General features: G+C 38.8%; 3 protein-coding genes across 5 annotated transcripts; all 3 read right to left on the reverse strand.

The window, feature by feature from the left end:
• Positions 1–113: 113 nt before the first annotated feature.
• cish (cytokine inducible SH2-containing protein) lies at positions 114–3,272 on the reverse strand. 2 transcript variants are annotated; one of them, XM_036002550.1, is made up of 3 exons: positions 3,034–3,272; positions 921–1,084; positions 114–717 (listed from the first exon to the last, which is right to left on the reverse strand). In XM_036002550.1, the coding sequence occupies exons 2-3, from the start codon at positions 1,033–1,035 to the stop codon at positions 221–223; spliced, it is 612 nt and encodes a 203-aa protein (XP_035858443.1). In that variant the 5' UTR covers positions 1,036–1,084; positions 3,034–3,272; the 3' UTR covers positions 114–220. The 2 variants fall into 2 exon arrangements, with proteins under 2 accessions (XP_035858443.1, XP_031157428.1); XM_031301568.2 differs by lacking the exon at positions 3,034–3,272 and adding an exon at positions 2,675–3,016.
• A 4,945-nt stretch (positions 3,273–8,217) lies between these two features.
• On the reverse strand, positions 8,218–15,270 carry LOC116051287 (twinfilin-2). The gene is made up of 9 exons (XM_036002356.1): positions 14,830–15,270; positions 11,697–11,875; positions 10,546–10,641; positions 10,326–10,430; positions 10,195–10,209; positions 9,854–9,979; positions 9,559–9,709; positions 8,986–9,107; positions 8,218–8,672 (listed from the first exon to the last, which is right to left on the reverse strand). Exons 1-9 carry the CDS (start codon positions 14,924–14,926, stop codon positions 8,505–8,507), a joined length of 1,059 nt encoding a protein of 352 aa, XP_035858249.1. The 5' UTR covers positions 14,927–15,270; the 3' UTR covers positions 8,218–8,504.
• A 980-nt stretch (positions 15,271–16,250) lies between these two features.
• wdr82 (WD repeat domain 82) lies at positions 16,251–21,363 on the reverse strand. 2 transcript variants are annotated; one of them, XM_031301582.2, is made up of 9 exons: positions 20,968–21,361; positions 19,996–20,093; positions 19,233–19,299; positions 19,014–19,113; positions 18,782–18,898; positions 18,514–18,669; positions 18,182–18,251; positions 17,639–17,781; positions 16,251–16,472 (listed from the first exon to the last, which is right to left on the reverse strand). In XM_031301582.2, the coding sequence occupies exons 1-9, from the start codon at positions 21,126–21,128 to the stop codon at positions 16,443–16,445; spliced, it is 942 nt and encodes a 313-aa protein (XP_031157442.1). In that variant the 5' UTR covers positions 21,129–21,361; the 3' UTR covers positions 16,251–16,442. The 2 variants fall into 2 exon arrangements, with proteins under 2 accessions (XP_031157442.1, XP_031157441.1); XM_031301581.2 differs by lacking the exon at positions 16,251–16,472 and having other exon boundaries at positions 17,579–17,781; positions 20,968–21,363.
• Positions 21,364–21,380: the final 17 nt, after the last annotated feature.

Raw genomic sequence — 21,380 nt, forward strand, 5'->3', positions numbered from 1 at the left:
TCCACCCAGTCCTCGACAAAGTAAGTCTGAAACCAGGCACATCAGTATTAACTGAATTTGTACATTTTTCGTCAGCATGCAACAGCATGACCCTGTGCCCAGTATACTCGTGACTGGCCTCCAACTGCTGGAGCAGCCATGTCATTTACAGGCACAAAGAACCTGTTTGACAGTTTTTTTTCCTTTAAGTCTGTAAGTACTGATGGACTTGAGAGACCCCTCATACCTTGAAGGGATAATTCTGTATGTAACGCAGCAGAGGCCTCGGGAGTGGTAGCTGGTCGGGGCAGTCAGAGTGCCTGTTAATGACCAGGCGTGTGAGGTGCTGTAAGGAGGGGAGGCCCTGGGGCTTGTACACAGGCCGCTTCAGTTTTAACACCACAGATGTCTCCTGAATTGTCTGCTGAGAGGGTTTTGAAGGGGCCTCCTCCACCACCTTACCCTCCTCTGCTTTCCTCTCTGGTCCCATGTAGTGCTGCACCAGGCTGGGCACGTTGGGGAAGGACGACAGGCTGGGCCGGGCCGGGGAGCTGGAGTCAAGCAAAAACTGTGCGCCGTTGTACTGGATCCGTATACTGGTGGGACCGCGTGCAGTCCTGACCGAGAGGGTCAGCATGTACAGAGGGTGGCTGCTGTCTCGTACCAAAAAAGCTCCTTCAGATGCCTCTTGAAGTGCAGCATGGGCCTGTGCTGCAGTTACAGCTCCCCAGTACCATTCTAAACACACAGATTCCTAAATATTAGTCACTCTGAACAGTCTAAACAGTCTTTTTTACTGTCCTGTACGTTGCTTGATTTTACAGTTAACAGTCTGAAATTAAGTAATTAAAAAAAAATCTCTTAGAACAGAAGATAAAATGTGCCAAACTGCCAAAACTCTTATTTGTGGCTGTAAATGTGAAACAATTTTAATACTGTACCTGAATTTTCCAGATAGCAGAAGTTGCTGGCAATCGCCCGCAGGTCCTTTGTAGGGTCCCATAGCGGAGGGGTGCTTTGAAGGCAAGGAGTAGGAGGTACAGTTCCTTCCCGCATGCCCCGTGGGGCTTCAGTGGATGGAGCTGCGGGCAGAGGAGCTCTGGGACTGGAAATAAGATGGAAAATATGTTTTAAAAAACACACACACAACAAAACAGTTACAGTAGGCATTCCTCTTCCATATTAGTTTTTCTCAATCGATTTGGCACATTTACTGAAACAAACTTACAATTGTCAAAACTCTTAAGTACAATCCTCACACCACGTGGTGAATTAACTTGTTTCAAATGTAAATACAGTAAATCCATCAATGAATACACCATTGCCGTCAAAACAAAAGGTTTATCATTTATCATTGCTTTGACCAAGACAGTCAAAATGAAAAGACATCTTGTCAAATAACAGCAGACTCTCAAAGTGTGATAGAAGTTACCCACTATGTAATATTGCCCAGTTGTTAACATTGTATATTGAGGCGCTGAATAGTATTGATGTCAGCCATTGCACACTATACTTTCAACAAAACATTTATTTCTCATTTTATGTACACACCAGCCAACTGCAAATATATAAAGAACGCTTGTACAAAAAAAAACATATACAACACCAAAATTATCAGGAACTGCTGTACAATATGTGCAAGAAAAAAGACTTAGGCCATGGTTGATTACATGGTCTAAAATTGTTGCCTATATCTCATTTGATATTTCTCTGTGCCTTTGCCTTTCTCTGGCTCTTCCTTGTCCTCTGTGCCCGCCTCTCCCCCTCACCATACCACTCTCTCTAATGCCCCTTCTTCTTGCACAGGCAGGTTCTTGCCCCTGTCTGTCTCCTGCAATATTCCACAGCTGTTCAGTCTTACCCTTGCAGTATAAATGTGTTTGAGAACTGATTGGTTATGAGTTTAAACTAAAAGATTGGACAGCATTTGCGTTTGATGCTCTAAATGCTCGAAATTGAATTGTTCCCCGTTTAGCCTAAATCTAGCCATCTGACAACTTTAACAACAATACCACATAATGTGTGTATCTTATATATGTGTGACAGGTTATTGGGATTGTTGGTTGCTCTTTTTAGCATGTACACAATGAACATGTGTATAGTTGCATTTGAGAGTAATATGATTCAATAGTAAATTAATGCAAACTATTTTGATCTGCAAGGCTTATTCAGTACATTTTGTGCCAATGCAATTATAAATGACTATTGTGAACAACTGACCTAATTTTCATATAAATAGTAATATAGGCTTGTTTGACAAAGTCGTACTTATGATTTTAGAATCACATTTTTATTTAATTCTGATTTTGTGACATATTTTGTGTTAACTTGAGTTTTGTCTGTTATTGATGGCAATCTTTGTCAGGACACTCAGTAAGCCTTTCTTGGTTAAATAAAGTTTAAATAAAAAAAGTAGGCTGTATAATTAGGCTACTACTAATACTAGCCTATAAAGAAGTTTCTGAGTTTTTATAATTAACAGGCCTTTGCATTTGGAATTGGCAGACTTGAGTAAGAGGCAGTCGGGAAAAAAAACAATGTATAATTAACACTCTTATTTAAAGACTTTAGATATGGCTTAACGCTACTAAAGAGTAGCTACATTACTTATACAGATTTAGATAAACTAGTTTGTATATGTTCTTAACACAGACAATAAAAGAGAAAACGCAGAAACAAAGAAAAGTCGACTCACCCTGGTAAACAAAGAATCATGCTATTACTTGAATCCTCAGGGCTAAGATCCGATCAGTAGGCTATTTCTTCTTCAGAAATAAACGAAAACATATAGAAACTGAGCTCTGTTTTAAAAAAAAAAAAAACACCTTTACGAGAAAATTAGCTTTAACATCGGTAAGATATGACTATAAAAGAGCTCCGTGTACCCATAAAGACTCTGGTCCTGTAGTTTATGAACACTGGATTTAAACGTTCAGTTGAAAATTTAAAAACTGAATTTAAAACATAAAATTCTCCGTAGCAGCGGGTTGGAGTGTGTTGTGGGATCCAAATGTGCGAAGGACAGAGTGTAAAGGCTTGGCTTTTAAAAATTACCGTTTCCTAGAAGTCTATTCTGAGAACAGCACCGGCGGCTCTGACGTCACACCGGCCGCACCAACTAGCCTACCATTCCGCTCCACCCGCTGCCGGTTGGTTGTCTCGCTCTGTGACAGGCAGCTTTAGCAGTTTTTGCTGGTAAAAGCAAAGCGGGGGTTTTTTACGTTTATTTCTCAGGATAACACCGTGCCAAGCCCCGTAATTTTTTCGGCTTATGTTTCGAGACTTATCTCTCTCCCGTTTTTACCCACTGGCTCCTGCCTTCGCTGAACTGGCTCACGCTCCCAGGAATCGCGCGGCAGCTTCTCCCTATTCGCTTTCCAGGAATAATTGCAGGGTTTGACTCCGCCCCGCCGGGCGGCCCTGACAGAGCCTTCTTTCTGGGAATTCACCGCCTCAACATTAAAGATAATAGGAATGCGCACAGGCTGTTTCCAGTAATATAGATTCCCCTCGATCCTGGTGGAAAAAAACGGCGAGAGGGTTTCTCGGAGTAGCCTAATTAGGCTCGAGAAAGCAAGTTGTTACTGTGACAAACTATAAAACGGGTTAACTCGACTGTTGGACCAGAGAAAAAGCCATTTTGTTCACGGTTTGTTCCACATTCTAACCATGGCTTGGATAAGGCTTGATTTGTTAAACCATGTGTTTCCAATAGGCTAGATGTCTGAGGTTGAGAATGTAAAATATATTTCTGCTCAATAATCTCTTCTGGCATGTCTTTATAGAGAATCTATCAAGTATAATTCCACATCAGCTACTAGATTCAGGCCAAATAAGGGCTGCTGAATAATGGGCTAGCCTATGATGCTGGAGCTTCACACAAAATTGTTTAAGTTCTCAAAATGTTTATTCCAACAAAAGTCTGAGCCATCTCCCTCTCTCTCTCTCTCTCACACTCACACACACACACACACACACACACACACACACACACACACACACACACACACACACACACACACAAGTGGTAGGAAAGAAAGCAAGACATGAAACTATTCTGTAGCCAGAAGAGCCTGCTCATCCCGACATCTCAACCTTTTCTAAGAAATCCTGATCCATGTCCTTTTTTTCTAAGAAGTCTTGTGGACTTTTATCTATCCCTGCTGGATGCAGTTGAACAAATATGTTTTTTTAGGTTCAGGACGATATAAAGTACACCACAATTATTTGTGTAACCCTTATTTTCTTTTATTCTATGAATTATTCTGTAACCAGATTTTCTCTTTTGCTAAACCTGACCAAACTGGCAGCATGCATAATTTACAACAATTACATTTAGCACATTAAATACATTGCATTCCCCATATAGGATTGTTTGAATGATGTGTTAAAATGCCTGATACAATGGCAGCCTTTCCAACTTAACTTGGTCTTGGGGTGTATAATATGAAAAGGCAGTTTTCCCAGAAAAAGAGGAGACTCCAAGGACAGAAAAGATTATCTAGTTTGGTAATACATTGTTCGAGGTATAGGCAGGGAAATTACCAAGAATTTGAAGATAAAAAGGAACTGTATAAATCTTCCTAGCTCTATATTCCCCTTGAAGTCTATTTTTTAATTATAGATGAGCATAGGCCTATATCATTTCCCATTTTGGAGTGACTATTTTGCATTTGGACAAAGGCTAAAGATTATTTTTATTACACTTTCATTCATCAATAATTTTCTTTGTTAATTGATTGCGCTATAGAAAGTTAGAAAATAGCAAAGAAATGTGATATCTTGTTTTAGCCGATTAACTGTCTTAAACCCAAACGTATTCAGTTTTTTATCATGCAAGATAAAGAAAAGCAGTTAATATTCACATTAGACAAGCTAGAACCAGGGAACTCTTTGCCATTTTTGCTTTAAAAATCTCTTGAATGATCAATCGATTATCAGTAGTTGCTGATTTATTATCTGTCGATGCACTAATGGAGTAATTGACTAATTGTTTCAGCTCTTGTTTGGACTTTGGGTACTACAGTTGTGAGGTGCATTTCCCATGTGTTCTTGCATTAAAAAAGCAGGTGTGCTCTGCTTGATGTCAGTATAACCCTTGAGAGTTCTCTCATGTCAAAACATTTTCCCCGATAAAAGGTTTAATGTTTTGCTTTATTATTAAATGCACCACACCTAAGTGTGTGGAGCGTTCCTTTATACTATTTTCAAATTACAAGACCAACTCCATTCTTGGATTTGCATAATTGCTGTTACACTATCCTGCTACTAGGCATACAAAGGCAGTCATGACATTAACTGATTTTTGTTATGACAACTTTCTGCTTTCTCTGCAAGGCAAGGTCTGGAAAAGGTAAGTGGACTAGACAGCATTTATTTGGTTCAGTAAAGCCTCTATATAAAGCCTCTTATTCTCTGTGTTGAGGTATAGCAACACATGTTGTGTATCAATGCAGAGGCAGTATAACAACCAACAGGGCTGTCAACAGGGGAGGGGACACTGGGTCATTTGTCCCGGGGCCTGGGTCAAGGGAGGGGTACTGTATTACCGGTCAAAAGTTTGGGGTCACTTAGAAATTTTCATTCCACTCCACTACAGACAGAATACCAGCTGAGATCAGTTGGCTTGTTTTTTTTAATCAGGGCAGCAGTTAACTGTTGTAGAAAGAAGTGGCTGATCTTTAATGCAATATCTACATTGCCCATTATCAGCAACCATTCATCCAATGTTCCAAAGGCACATTCTGTTTACTAATTTGAACATTTTAAAAAAGCTAACTGAGAAAACATTGGGGAACCCTTTTGCAATTATGTAATCATATAATGTAATCTGAAAACTGCTGCCCTGGTTAAAAAAAACAATGCAACTGATCTCAGCTGGTATTCTGTCTATAATGGAGTGGAATGGAAATTTCTAAGTGACCCCAAACTTTTGACTGGTAATGTGTGTGTGTGTGTGTGTGTGTGTGTGTGTGTGTGTGTGTGTGTGTGTGTGTGTGTGTGTGTGTGTGTGTGTGTGTGTGTATACACACACACACTGAAATTTTGGAACACTATACCGTCAGCTGTCTAACTCTAATTTCCACTATGCAATGGAATACAGGACGATAGTGCCTCTCAACACCATATCTATACTTAATGTTTCCTGTGTAATCATGCTACACACCCAGAACGTATTAAGAATTGGTAAGTGGATTGATGTTTGGGACACAATGAATAACTGTTGTCCCAACATAAAGAAAAGAAAAGGCGTTTTCCAGAGGATTCTGAGAAAAACTTTAATTACCCGGAATCAGCAACATAAATCCTTCCATTGTTTGTAAGTGGGAAAAAAACCCTTATTCATCAGCAGAGCTTTGTTCAAAGGGAACAGGACAACTGCCAGGGCATGGGATAATCATTCAGGCCGGGAATCTAACAGTAGTCCAGGCCAATCCCCAAACATTAACAGCGTACTGTAACTTTCTTCTGTTTACTCTTTATGTCAGCCATATACACTGTGTCCACTTTATCAGGTAAACCTGTACAATCTATTGTAATTCAATACAACAGCTCTGCTTTAAATTCTACCTTCATACTGTAATGTTTAGTTGTTGTTGACATTGTTGGAAATGTGTAAATTCAATTACATTACATGTATTATAATTTATATTGAAGTCACAGTTGAAGGTGGTGGTGTACTACAATACATTGAGAGATGTTTCTAATATTTTTGTCTAATCTTTAAGAAAAGTTTTTTTTCTTGCAGATGTTATGCAAAATGGAAATAGAAATGTTTAAATAAATTGTGAATCACTGTGATTTTCCATCAACGGGTTCGACACAAATGCTTTCAATGGACTTATACACATGACATGGTTTAAAGCTGTAACATGGTAACTTTTAAATAACCATGTTTCCTTGCTGCTTCCCACCTAATATGCCATATAAGTTAAGCACTGTCATAAATGATTTTGTCTCCTTTGTAGCAATCTGTAAAACCTGCAACCTGAACTATTTCAGTAGACGGTTTGGGTGTCCTGTTTTGGGGATTTAAGGGTTTTATTTGATTTGAATATTGGAATAAATGTTACAATCCAAATTGTAAAAAATAAATAAAACACCACTGCTGTGTCATAAACATTGTTTTGGTTATGTACCTATTAAAATGTTGAAAGTTTAGGGTGTGCATGGGCTTAGAACATTATGATGGAAGTATATGATGCCCATTTTCATGTTCAATTATGTCTCATAAGTTGTTGCAGCAATTTTGGGTTGATACCATTTGTTACAGAGATTTGGTGCACAATTTTACCATTTTTTATCACTCAAGAATTGATAAAAATGGTCAAAAAATCTCTCCAAAATACCACATTAAGACACCAAGACCTTGAGGAACCCCATACAAAAACCCAATGCCATGTTGGAGCATTGTTTAGCCACCTTCCCGACAAGCTAGCATGACACAATAATAAGAAATGCAACTAATTAGCTAAAGATTTCTTAGTCAACCAAGACCCTTGTACTGACTAAGAGAAAGCAGCCCCTCAAGGTGTGGCCACACCATTAGTACCAGTCTGAAAAGCAACCTTGAGTTTGTAGTCCAGTTCCTTGCAGGCTTTGCAGAAACGTGGAAGAGGTTTACAATACCTACACAGCTGAGATGACCTCCAAAGTAACTTGGAAAAGTGGTTCTGCATTAAAAGAGCTGTTACCAGTTATGAAAAGTGATCTTTGTATAGAAGAATCTTGATTTGTTGTTTGATGACGTAGCCATGGTTGCAAATTTGTACTGTATTCTCAGACCGCCGTAACAAGAGGGTGTCTCGTCTGGATGCCTGAATGTAGGCTACAGCTGTTGGTCTAATTTAAAACCTATTTAAAGGGAAATTTAATTATCCCATGTTTATCTCAAAATAACAGGCCACAAACAAGTCCATCCTAACCATGTACAATATTTACAGATGTGTAGCAGGATGCATTTCCATGCATTTAACATTGCATGCTGAATAAAAATACACATATCTGTACCAAGAAGGTCTAATACCACAGTAAAAACATTTATTTGGAATTTCCTTTTATATTGTCTTACAAACATTGTTAATACAAAACTTGTAGTGAAGGCCAGACATGATAACTGAAACTGACTAAGCATTTACAATTCATTACAAGTCTATTATATTGTAAACTGCAGATCTAATACTAAGTATGGAAGAACCAGACAGATTAGCTTCACAATAACAAGGCCATCTGTCTGGCTTTTAGCCTTTTTTATGTAGGAAGTTATCAATAAACATGAGTGATTTTTGTTATGTTTACTTTGATGTGTTATGTCTTTATGTCTGCTTTTGGGGGACACAGATCATTTATCAGCATATTTTCATCAAAAACAAATTAGTTACATAGCACAAGTGTTTCAGTACACAAACAGCAGATGAAATCCATCAATGTGCTCGTTCCTGTGGACCTGACAAGGTGTTAGTGGGTCTGGGGAAATGGGAAGGGCTGGATCTGCAGACTTGACTATGGGAGAAATGTGTCCACCTCTAGCTGTCCTGTATGGTCTCTCCTGCCCCCTTAATGAGGCGCTTGTGTCCCCTTTTTCCTGCTGGGCCGCGGGGCTTAGCGAAGGCCTGTTTGTGAGCGTGCTGCTTGGGATGGACCTCGTCATACAGAAACTCCTCAGTCAGTTCATCTCCGTTATCAATCTCCAACTGCACATAGATGCAAAAAAAGGAAATAAGCATGCAGGTGAATGAAACATAGTACTCCAAATTTTTACGCTGAACATAAATCACATTTATTAGTCAGCTTGAGGTTGTGCATATAGAACCAGGGCTGAAACACAAATTATCCTTTATTTATTTATTTTTGTATAGGTTCAAAAGTAGTCAAATGTAAATATATTGAGTCTACAAACACAGAAATATGCCTCTAAAATACTGACAATGTGTAAAAATAACTAGTAGCTACAACCCTGGCTGAAACTGTGTTATATCATTTTCTATCCCTCTATCCATATGTTACCTTTTTAGCAATTTCTAAATAGTAATCTTTCTCCACGCCCTCCAGTAGTCGACTCTTGCAGCTGGAATATAACATCCGCTCCTTAATGCTACAGCTGTATCCTGGCATGGAGTATATGAACACTGCAGACAGGTAAAGAGAAGAAGTCAATTTATGAGAATTATAAGTAAATGTTGGCATATGTTGATGTAGATCAGTGGTTTTAAACCTGGGAAAAAAACTCCCAAAAAGGGTCCCAAGATTGATCTGGAGGTTGACTACATGATTAAAGGAGTAAAAAAACAGACAAATATATATATTTCTGTTACATAAAAAATATTTTTTCTCTGTGAAATACTGCATACTCTCACTTCTATGGGCCTATACAAATTCTTGAAATGAAACAATGAGATAAGGAAAATCAATATTTGGAACTGCTCACAGCCCGTCCACAACAAGGCCATTTTCGGTGATGACAAACAGACACAAGTAACTATTGCTAAATTTCAAGGGGTCACTAGCCAAAACGATTTCTCTCTCTCTCTCTCTCTCTCTCTCTCTCTCTCTCTCTCTCTCTCTCTCAGTGACATATACCGACAGATTCCAGGTAGTCTCCTTCGTGGGAGTGTTTGTAAAGGAAGAAGTGGTATCTGGGAGTGTCTTTGGGAACTCTGCGGGGCAATTCACGAGTTTCTGTCGGGTTTGAATGGACCAGCTCGATTGTCTCCTTCTCTACATCCAACCTCTGAAACACAGTAATAATGCACAGTACACCAGAAGTGTTTCTCTCCAAGTAAAACATCAGAAGTTCAATATATCAACACTGACACCAAACTGCTCCTGATTATTTTTTTTTTTCCATTAACCGGTCACACTTATATCAACTCACCAGTTGTATGTAGTTGATGCGTTTTTGGGCAAGTTGCTGCAGGGCTCTTTTGGCTGTCTCCTGCAGTGGGAAAGTGAGGCCCTGAAGTGTCTGCTGCTTACTCTCCACACTGATCTCTGTCTTCACCTGCAGGGGGCAGCAATCACACACACACACACACACACACACACACACACACCTTGACTATTTTTTCAAGCCTCAAAACTAAGATCTAGAAAGTGTTTTATGGTATAATATAGATTTACACTCTGTACTGTCACTCATTACAACCAATATATGTAATGTTATTTGCCTTTGCCCATTCACCTCGATCGAATCGATCAAATGATGCATCAACATACCTGTTTAACCCGACCCTGAAAAGAAAATTACAAAAGAAGTTAAATTTCCAAAGTAAAATTATATTACAGACACAAGCAGACTTTGGCAGATGCAATGATGACAACACTTGTGAGGCAGTTTGACCTCTCACCTCTGTGATTTTGATCCTCTGGAGCTCCTGCTCGGCTAATGTGAGCGGAGCAGGACCTGAGCAGGATGACACATGATGCTGGTAGCCCAGCAAACAGACGTCCTCCTAGTGTTGCAAGCAAAATAAGAGGCCCTTTACAGGCAGCACAGGACAAACACCTCTAAAACATGTCATTACAGCAACTGTCATAGTAAATTAAATGAATCGGAATATTTCTGACCTCAGCTGTGCCAAACATCTCATACTTCACATGGCCACCGCCAAACTCTTTCTTCACTGTGGCACGGGTGGCAGCATACAACATCTTTTGTTTCACCTGCATCCATCAGAGGGTAATATGGTAAATATGTATATACAGTGTACTGTTTGTATATATGTTGCTGTCAGGTGGAAATGCTTTTCAGTAAAGATTGAATATATTCAAGAAGGAATTGCTACAATTCTTAGAAACACCCAGTGGTGGAAGAAATATCAGATCTTTTACTTAAGTAAAGTAGCAGTGTGTAAAAATACCCAGTTACAAGTAATAAGGTCCTGTATTCAAAATCTTACTCTAGTAAAAGTACAAAAGTTTTAGCATTAAAATAACAAAAATAAAAGCACTTATTATGCGAAATGGAGCATTTCAGAATTATATACATTATATTACTGGATTATAATTAGAGATGCATTAATGTGTACATCACTTTAATGTTGCAGCTGGTATAGATGGAGCTCATTTAAATTACTTTATATACTACTGGGCATCTAAAATAATAGGTCATAATTTATTAGTTGATTTATATTTTGTATTAAAAACACAAATTTTCCACTGGGACAAATAATAAATTGATTGATTGATTGACTGATAATAATCTGAATCTGCAAAATAACTACAGCTATTAAATAAATATAGTGGAGTAAAAAGTGCAATATTTGCTTCCAAAATGTAGTGAAGTAGAAGTATAAAGTAGCATGAAATGGAAAAACTCAAGTAAAATACAAGTATTTCAAAGTACAGTACTTGAGTAAATGTACTAAGTTATATTCCACCACTTGTAAACACCTTGAAAACAGAACAGAAAGGTTTAATTAAGTATGGTCACCGATCTAAAAACAAGACTGGTTTTAAAGGGGGCACTCCACTGATTTCACCCGTAACCCTGATGACATCATAACCCTGATGATGTCATCAGTTATCTTAGATTGTGCTACAAGTATTTTGCAAACTGGGGGTGTGGGGTTTGAAAGACGCAGGCACTCACCGGTGCAGGTGGGGTCTTATGAAAGATGCTATTTGATTTTGACCATCCTTTTGATCACATTTCAGAAATATGTGTGTATGTAGCTTTAGTATGTGGTGCAGAATGAAGAATATATGGTACAACATACTGGAGACTGATCAGGAGACCACGATATGAAGATCCACTCGTAGCCCTGTGCATTCTGGGAGTCAAGACGGTATAGGATGTAGCAGGGCTCCTGGTCGTTGAGGAGAGGAAGCAAGAAGTGATCATAATCCTGGTCCCAGCTCTTTTCCGGCTCTCTGAAGGACCCTAGCACCAGCTGCTCTGAAAACCAGACCACTACTCATTACATACCTCACCGTCCCTATATGTAGCATGCCCTTTGCAGAGCACATTGACATGTACAGTAGAAGTTGGACTATAGTCCACAGTCAAGCAATAATGATTTACACGTAGGAGTATTATTGCTTATTGAGGCAATCATTTATACAATACACAACTTATCAGTCAAAACTTTACTCTCCATATTCCTAACTCTATTACATTTTTATATCTGTTGACTAAATTATTTTATTTTTTAAATGCGAATGTGCTACAAATTTTTACTCCTTTTTGCTAAAGTGAAGTCATACTGATTTTGTCTTATTTTAAACTTTTGGACACTTTTTGACCCTATACATGATGTCTACCAAGTCTCTCTACATTTTAAGTACAGTATTCATAGTATTCATCATATTCAAGTACAATACAAACAACGTTAGTATAAATATATATATATGTATCGATATATATAAGATATATAATCTTGAAAAATGAGTTTTCTTAAGTCCAAGCTTCACATTTGAGAAGCTAGAACCTGAAAAATGTTGGCCTTTTTGATTGATTCCGAGAATATTTACCAACTGATTGATTAATTGTTTCAGCTCCATGGTCAACCACCAACACAGTCTCATCAGTCACAACTTCATGTGTAAACTCATAATGTCAGTCTGAAAACCCCAACTTAGAGTTCATGGGGTCTCTCCGTTTGCTCCATGTGCTGTGAAAGAATGCAAAGACTAATCTCGGAGTCTTTCTGACTGACTTGAAATGAGGTTACATCTCCCAAAGGAGTTGACAAAACCTAACAATGTAAATCAAAACTCTTATAGCTTGGAAATCACAAAACATATGGCTAAAGTCTGATGGCCTTGTGAGGTGCAGGGGATTTCCTGACCATCTCTTGGGGCTTGTTGCTATTCTGAGACACAACACATTCCAGGTCTGCACCCACACATACTTTCCATTAGCTATTCTCTCTTAGTCCCTGTCTTTATAGGTCCATGTTAGTATTAATCCGTATGTAAATGACTCACTTCTGTCTTTTTTCCTTCCAGTTTAATACTAAAAAATGTTTAAATCATACTGTAAGCTATCAGAGGACAGTTTGCTGATAGGAAACTAAGTGGCATACCAAAGCCAGCGGTGATGGAATCGACCAGAATGATCTTGTTTCTCTTTTGACATTGGAATGAACATGAGTGTCACCGGGCAGCAGCAAGCAACCGTGTCACGTCACATGTTGCTTGAAATAGCCGAGTGACGCCCGGAAAGATCAGTGCTTTAGTAAGGAAGTAAAACCGGCCTGACACTCTTTCTGCTGTGAGATGGCCGGTCTTTGTAGCAGCAAACTCTTCTCTGTTGACATCAATACTTCCAATATTTTATATGGTAGGCACAATCCACAAAGATAGCCCAAGAATGCATCTGTCATGAATCCGATTACAGCGTCAGATAGCAAAACAAGATATAAACACCTCATGAACATATCAATCCATCTCCATAATCTGCTACCTAGAGACCTATTGCCTCACTGACCATTTTTCCCAGACTGCTCAGCTGACACACTGGATGTCTGTTCTCACACAGCTGTCCTCTATTTATAGAAGTTAGATGGTCTGTAGCAGTGGTTAAGCAACGTTATTTTTGGTTTGTAACCCCTTAATACGAAGCCACGTCTACTTGTGATGACGTAATTCTTTTTCTCGCATGAAAACAATCTGAGAATTGAAAATTATTCTTCAATTAGGCCCCAGTTTGTGCCTCTCATGTATTGCCAAATATACTCGAGTCACAGAGCCAAGTATCGATTGCCAGCAACACTTACTGCTGTTCTGAAGATATTACCACAATCTTTCTCTCTATCTGGATGACCAAATATTGTGTTTGCTGCACGACAACAAAGAAGTTCAACCCAAAGATAATAGCCAGATATAACACGTAGGCTTTCTAAAAGTGTGAAACCAAATTTCAAAAATTGTACAGTTATATTAGTCTATACTGTTTACATTGTATTATTTTGTGTATCGTACAAAAACAAGTAAGGATGTCATTTCCAGCTACCTGCATGAAGAAAAACATTAAAAATATGTTATATTGAGCAGCAAATCACATGGTTAGAAGAGTTAAACAACCTTGTGTGATTTTTTGTTTTTAAAGATCACCGTTAGTTAATTTCTCACAAAAACCTCTGAGACTCGAATGTAATGGTAAATACACGAGGCACAAACTAAATTGAAGTGATTTCTAGTCATGTGAATACATTTTAGAGGGCTGATGATGTAAAACTAATTTTAAAAAAGCATAATCTTATATCATCGGATAATCTTGCATTTTATTATTCCTACCACGATAATTATCGTCATCATAGGTTAAGAACAAAGTTTGCAGCTCATTAAAAAAGGACATGACTTGCTTCTTGAGCCACCAAAAACACTTAAAAATCTTCTTAATCAACTTATTGAAAGAAAGGAAAACTATTCATACATATTGCTCTTACACAATACTGAATACTTTCACCTCTAAAAATCTTTCAAATGAAACAGTCAAAAAAGGAAGAAATGCTCTTTGATTGAACTGTTCACAACTCATGTCCACAAAGACCGTGTGTGATTAGTGGTCACAAGTAGACATTTTAAAGGGGTCACAAACCAAAAACGTTTGAAACCCGTCTGAGAATTCTTCCTTGTATTAAGAACTTGTTTTCCAAGATGACACTGATTTGTTGAGTCAATTTGTAATGTGACATGGTCTGGAAAGTTGCCCAACAGATGGTGTGAGATATTTTCTCAGATTTAAAGCAATCCACCTACCATAAGCTAGAAATTAAACAAGTACTTTAAAAACACACTGTGATACACAAAACATATATCATGGATGATTTATATCTTACATCCCACTGAGGGCTGACTCATCCCTATGTTTGACTGCTCCACTGTACACCATCCTGGGTCACTCACCGTCTTGGATGCGCACCTTGATAAGGCGCATTGCTCCACCTCTTGCCCTGGCCAGGAACTCCCTCAGCTCTGGCGTCACCACTAGTGCAAGAAACATGGCGGGTCAGCAGTCTCTTCCTCCCGCCAAGCACTGTAGCAGGGGTGATAAGAGACAGAGGAAAAAGCCACACAGGATTGGAGCTCCACTGCACCAGGCCCAAATATTCAGTCCAGTCAAGAGACACTTAAGTCCAAACAGAGGAGCCTGTTGAAAAAAAACGTCCTTTACTTCAGATGATGTGACTCAGTAGAGTTCTGACTGCTGAAAAAGACGATCGTCGAGTGCGTCTGGACTCGTTGAGAGTGTGTGACAGTGTGAAAAGGGGCATCGCTAAAGTAACTAGGACAGTATCATGTGCACACAGACAGGGAACCTGATCACCTCTCCCAAATTTAGACTGTCCAGCCCTGGGTACTGGCCTGTGACACCCCCACCACACACCAGGACCTGGAGGAAGAGACCTTGACCTGCAAAACTAATTATCAACTTCTGTCCCAAGAACAATTCAAATCAGTTAATGAGCAAGCTACTAGTAGGGTGGTATTTATAATATCTCTGGGGCAGTCACACCACTGCACTATTGTTTCACTATTAACACACATTAATGGACTGCTCTCATCTTCTCATCAGATGTATGTTGTTTGAGCAAAAACCCCAATATCTGGCAGTTTATGAATTATAAATCACAATGATCTGGGCTAAGGTTGGGAAAAAAAATGCAAATATAATTATATATCTTATTTAAAAAAAAGGTGCATATTGTTTTGGAAAGGTTACCCAACATATTGAACTTTGTCAATCTCAACTTACGCGACACATGACAACCGTGATGGTCAACAGATTGTGTAAGATGTTTTTGCCGTCACAAATCACCTGGACATGGTGACAGCATTTTCCCAATCTCAGGTCCACAGATTGAAGACTACTATATTTAAGGTTCCTAATAACTTCAGCTTTAAAATTATACAATAATTTAAACTCGAAATTCAACCTGAAAATGGATATTACACCGACAACTAAAACTCATAGGAAAGATTTATAAAAAAAAAAAAAAAAAAAAAAAAAGTCATAAACTAGATACAAAACTGTCAATATTCTCCTGGGTAATAACCCTAAAAATAATTTGTACTTTCAAAAGTGTTATATAAATGTGATCTATATTGCAAATATGCTATATAAAGTTCACTATATCATCTTAAGGTTTCGGCCATTTAAACTGACTTTCTAAACTGATAAAAGGTGAATTAGGATTATTCATGAAAAATAAAAACCAATGGCTGAATCAGATACATTTTTCTGGCCACACTGGATCTCTCCATGACTTGTGTAATATGCATGTTCACAAACCACAAAACAATAATAAGTTGACAAAACAAACATCTTACAAAGAAACAGTTTAATGTTAAATAGAAATATAAAAAAGAATAGACAAATGATCCATTTTTGCAAACTACTTATGTACAATTTGAATTTAACGCTTCCTGTGTAATTTACAATGAGCTGGCTGTGCTGACCCCTGCTGCTCACTTTGACTTTGGCCTTCAACAGAAGCCTTGCCTTCACTTTGTCGCAATCAGTCATCGATGGTCGGGAGCCAGAATGCCTGAAAGATAAAGCATTCAAAATGTCTCATCACTTAAGAACCATTTTGTGTTTGCTGAGGTTTTTGTGTGCATGTGTAGCCCTTAAAAAGGTGAAGTTTCGCCGTTTTTTTTTTTTTTTTTTTTAAACTAAAAGAAATACATATATCTAATTTATATCGTCGTCTTGCTTTGCATTTTTTCCGCCTGATTTTTTTTATTTTATTTTTTAAAGATTTTTTATGGGCATTTCCACCTTTAATGATAGGACAGCTCAGACATGAAAGGGGAGAGAGGGAGGGGAAGAGACATGCAGGAAAACCGTCACAGGTTGGACTCGAACCCTGGACCTTCTGCATCGAGGAATAAACCTCTATATATGTGCGCCTGCTCTACCAACTGAGCTCACCGGCCACCCGCCTGAACGACATGACAAGCTCACTTTCGCACAGTTGTATCCCGCACATACAGTTTTAGATTGGAGTCATCAAGAGTGTTACAAAAACCACAATAAAAATGTAATTATGTGACTTAGAAGATTAAGTCCATGAAATGCTCAGTTTAGTGTCATCACATTTCACAAACAAGTTATTGGTACCAAATTCCCCCAAAACAACTTATGGCGTTTTTCCACCGCTAGTACCAGCTCTACTCGGCTCGACCGCGGTGCCCCGTCCTCCTTTTTCCATTGCAGATTTAGTATCGCCACACGCGTGAGGCGAGCTTGGCTGATCGTCATAGCGGCGCCGTAGTAAACTGCCGTGACCTAACGCGACACACACAGAACGTCGAAGGTGTGTTGTTGCCACAGCCAGAAGACACATTTTGTTTCAAATGAAGCTGGAGGCAGCAAAAAAAAAACAAAACAAAAAAAACCCACAGCTGGCTAAACTATTTAAAAATGGCGGGTTTGATCAGGACACCCCCGTCTGTCGCTTTCACGTCACCTTTTGGTATCGGCTCAGCTCGCTCGGAACCTCGACGGAGGTGGTACTAAAAAAAGTACCCGTTAGCAGGTACCAGGGACTTTTTTTTCGTAATGGAAAACCAAAAAAGGCGAGTGGAGTCGAGGTGAGCAGGTACTATGTAATGGAAAAACGCCATTAGACGACATATTTACTACCTAATGCAGCTTCCAAAGAAATCATTTAGAAATCTGCTTCAGTAATGCTTTTAGCCCCCCACTCACCATGTTGGAGCAGGCACTCGCAAACGTCATGAACTTGGGGTTGAACTGCAGACAGGTAATTGGTCCCGTGTGCTTCCCATCTAATAAAGCCACCTTCATACCGCTCTCTGCATTCCACACGTGGATTTTTCCATCTTCAGAGCCTGAAATATATGAACAAAAACATGTTGAAAACATGACCAGCACTACTGTTATGACGATCAAGTCTGTGAAGAAAACACCTTTATTTGTCAAAATAATGGTGTTTGTGAGACATTTCATATATCGGCCTTCTGCAACATCACTGAGCAGAGCAGAGATCTTGTTGTATTATTATGCAAAATGTTTCCTCTGCAGCATCACTAGGATTTAGGAACAGATTTTTGTACTTTCCTAAGCTATTCCTATTATTTGTTTGTCTATGTATGGCTTTAGTAGAATTCAAAATCAATTGATTTAGGGCTTTTTATGGTTGTGATAAAGCTCCTTAAAAAATGAAATAATGTATGAATCCATTTCCAACACAGAGAGAGAAAAAGAGAAAAAAACGGGATCTTAACTTACCGATCATAACAAACTGAGAATCCGGGGTGAATGATGCCTCCAGTGTTACACATTTATTGTTGTTGTAGCCCTGTGGTTGAATGAATAACAGCATCCATGAGAAACTATTTTGTGCACATTAGTACTGCAACAGTAAACAGTTTGTTGGTACGTTTTCAGATCCTCATAAAAAAAAAGGAAAGAAGAATTTGAAAACTCATGTGTTATTGAATGGGTGTGATTTGACTGTGTGAGGGTTTTTACAAACGTTTGGAATTTTCACTGCGACACTGTCCTGTGCGATTTAGATGTGAATTTTCACACATTGTGCGTGTCGATGAGTCGACTCTTACCCCAAAGGAATGTAACACGGCACCCTTAAAAGCATCTAAGACACGAAGGGCTCCACCATTAGTAGAAAGAAGAATGAGTTTTCCATCATTGCTAAACTTGAGTCCTGTCCACTCACACGTCCGGTCATACTGAAGCTTGAAGGTTGCAAAAGGACCCTGTTGACGAGATGCGCCATGAATATTGTTGCTCCTATTAAATCAAAGCTATTTCTTTCAAATATTAGACTAACACCTCATGAAGGGTCTCTCACACACAAACACTTCTTACCTTGTCAAACGACCGCAGATCATAAAGTTTAACCATCTCTGAATTAATTCCTGCAGCAAATATTAGACCCTCTGGATCAAAAGAGCACACCGGCTTCCCCTGCAGGTGCATCAAACCCTAAAATTGACACATGACAAGAGAAGGTCAATATCAGCTATATCCCTCGTGTACATTTTAATTTTACGGCAACACCATTGGATGGTCACCAAATTACAAAAAAAGGGAGACTCACCTGACAGTTAGGTGACCGCAAATCCCACAATCTGATTGTTTTATCTAATGAGCCAGATATAAATGTGTCGTCCACAGGAGACATGGAGAGAGACGTCACTCTGGTCACACATTAAAAAAGGAAGAGGAGGAAAACATGAGAACAGAGCAACTTCCAACTCAGCACTCTACTTTACATCAAATCAAGGTACACACAGACCAGCATAAATCCAGTCCTCACCTTTTGTTATGCCCAGGAAAGTAGCGGATGTATTTGTTGTCATGAAGGGACAGGTACCGGATAGTATCTTAAAGAATAACACAATAACAAAATGACCAAATTATACACGAAACATGGCCAGCAACAGCAAGAAACAAGCTGGCAACCAAACATGAAGTTGATTACAGGCAGGTGTGATGAGTTGACTCAACCGTGGGCAAGGCAGTCACTTGTACAGTTAGCTCCTGTATGGGGCAGAATCACAGACCCTCAAACTGTACAAACAACTACCTCAGACCAAAGTGAGTAGAGTGTCCCGCGATTCAGCAGCTGTCCATAGGGATCATGTATACATCAACTACAGTTCAATTAGTAAAACACTGTACCCTACAGCTTATACTGTAGATAGAACTAATATGTCAAGGCAAGATAATGTTTACAATTCAGATAATCGTAAATATTGTGATATGATTTAAATGTTGTCTTCTCCTGCATCACAGTGAAATAAATTCACTTCTCTGGATGCATATGATCGACTAGCTGAGTGAAATGCACAACAAATGTTTCTACTTCTATGGCGCTAAAGTCCCAGTATTAATGACTTTCCCCATTATTAATGACCACAAATCACATTTTCATAACAGGCCAATAAACACTGGGATATCTAAGTCGTAGATGAATTCTTCATTCTGCGATATATCAACAATGCCATATTGGACACAACCTGAAACGTATTCATGCTACCAAACAAAAACTACCAACAAGTATTTGTGCATCAACATACCATCGATTTTGTTGGAACTGTAGACCACAGTGTTTGCAGCATGTGTGTACCTGATCAGATCCACTCCATACTTTTTGCTGTAGAGAGTCCTCTTAGGTCTGCCATATATCAGATTACGAGAGGGGAAAAAAAGAGCATTTGAATCTCTGAATGATATTAATCTGTACAGACAAACAATCTAGTTGTATTTTTATAATTAGCCTATTTCCCTATTACTCATCATTCACAAAATTACTGAACACATCAGCCTCAAATGATCAGATAATTGCTTTTTCTTTGTTTAAAATCTTTATGTTTTCACTACTGAAAGATGTCTTTGACTGCTAGTAAGACACTGCTTTAAAACCATTTACTGATAAGAGTTTGCGATTTTAACCTGTACATCAGATCAATTCTGGCTGCAACTAGCAATTGTGCTCATTATTGGTTACTTTTTCTTATTCATAGATTCATTGTTTGGTCTATAAAATGTCAGAAAAGAGTGCAAAATGTCTGTCACAATTTCAAATTGCTTGTTTTGTCCACCATAAAAACCCTAGAGATATACAATTTACCATTACATAAGAAAAGCAGCAAATGTTCACATTCACACACATCCTCTCAGTACAATTTATGTTAGACTATTACTCAAAATCATTGATGGATCAATAGATATTGACGAGTTGGTAGCAGCACTGTTCCACCCCTGCAAGGTTTTTTTTTTAATTTTTTTTTTTTAAATCAACTCGAACATGACGTTACCTAACAATTACTAGCCTATTAACACATAGATTAAGGTCTAACGTTATTTCTAACACGATGGCTACAAAACGGACCGAGTTAACGATAATGTTGCAAGAAGAAGACATTTTACATCTCATACAATCGCTGCTGAGCATTATCGCAGTGCAGCAGGCCTCGCTAGCTAGCATAGCAAGTAACGTTAGCTAACGTCAAAAACAATAGAGCAAAATGAACAGAAACCGCTCTTACTTTCCCTCTTGGCAGTCGTACAAGACTAAGGAATCGTCGTCGCTGCTGGAAATAATTGTTTCTCCATTCGAACTGAAATCGAAACAATTAATTTTGTCTGAGTTTTCTCGAAACACCTTAGCAACTCTAAAGCTCCGCAGCACATTGTCCGTCAGCTTCATGATGGCCTCGGTCAGTCTGAGGGGAAGCAGGCCCTCGTTTTACTTTAAATCGGTTAGCAGATGTCACCAATTGTTATTTTGATTTATATATTACATATATGAACGTATATGGTACTACCAGGTCTTTTTAAAAGAAGTGTATTTCAAAAAAAGCGACGAAAGCCCGCCTGTAATACTTCCGATCCACGGGAGTAAAGAGGAGGGAGGGAAAAGCACCGCCTTCGCGACGTCGGTGACGCGCATTTCATCATC

The sequence above is a fragment of the Sander lucioperca genome, chromosome 6 (assembly GCF_008315115.2).
Source record: "Sander lucioperca isolate FBNREF2018 chromosome 6, SLUC_FBN_1.2, whole genome shotgun sequence".
In the NCBI taxonomy this organism is placed as follows: Eukaryota; Metazoa; Chordata; class Actinopteri; order Perciformes; family Percidae; genus Sander; species Sander lucioperca.

Bases quoted from the DNA above. Each gene is read 5' to 3' on its own strand.
- wdr82 (XM_031301581.2), bottom strand. From the start codon at position 21,128: ATGAAGCTGACGGACAATGTGCTGCGGAGCTTTAGAGTTGCTAAGGTG. The intron at 18,670-18,781 runs GTAAGAAGTGTT...TCTCGTCAACAG, and splicing joins ATCTGCGGTCGTTTGACAAG to GGTCCTTTTGCAACCTTCAA. The intron at 17,782-18,181 runs GTAAGTTAAGAT...CATATATTTCAG, and splicing joins TTCTCAGTTTGTTATGATCG to GCTCTGAAGATGGAAAAATC.
- cish (XM_031301568.2), bottom strand. From the start codon at position 2,694: ATGATTCTTTGTTTACCAGG. The intron at 1,085-2,674 runs GTGAGTCGACTT...TCTTATTTCCAG, and splicing joins ATGATTCTTTGTTTACCAGG to TCCCAGAGCTCCTCTGCCCG. The intron at 718-920 runs GTACAGTATTAA...CTGTGTGTTTAG, and splicing joins CTGCTATCTGGAAAATTCAG to AATGGTACTGGGGAGCTGTA.
- LOC116051287 (XM_036002356.1), bottom strand. From the start codon at position 14,926: ATGTTTCTTGCACTAGTGGTGACGCCAGAGCTGAGGGAGTTCCTGGCC. The intron at 9,710-9,853 runs GTGAGTTGATAT...ACTGTGTTTCAG, and splicing joins GCATCAACTACATACAACTG to AGGTTGGATGTAGAGAAGGA. The intron at 8,673-8,985 runs GTAACATATGGA...ATCTATGTGCAG, and splicing joins ATTTAGAAATTGCTAAAAAG to TTGGAGATTGATAACGGAGA.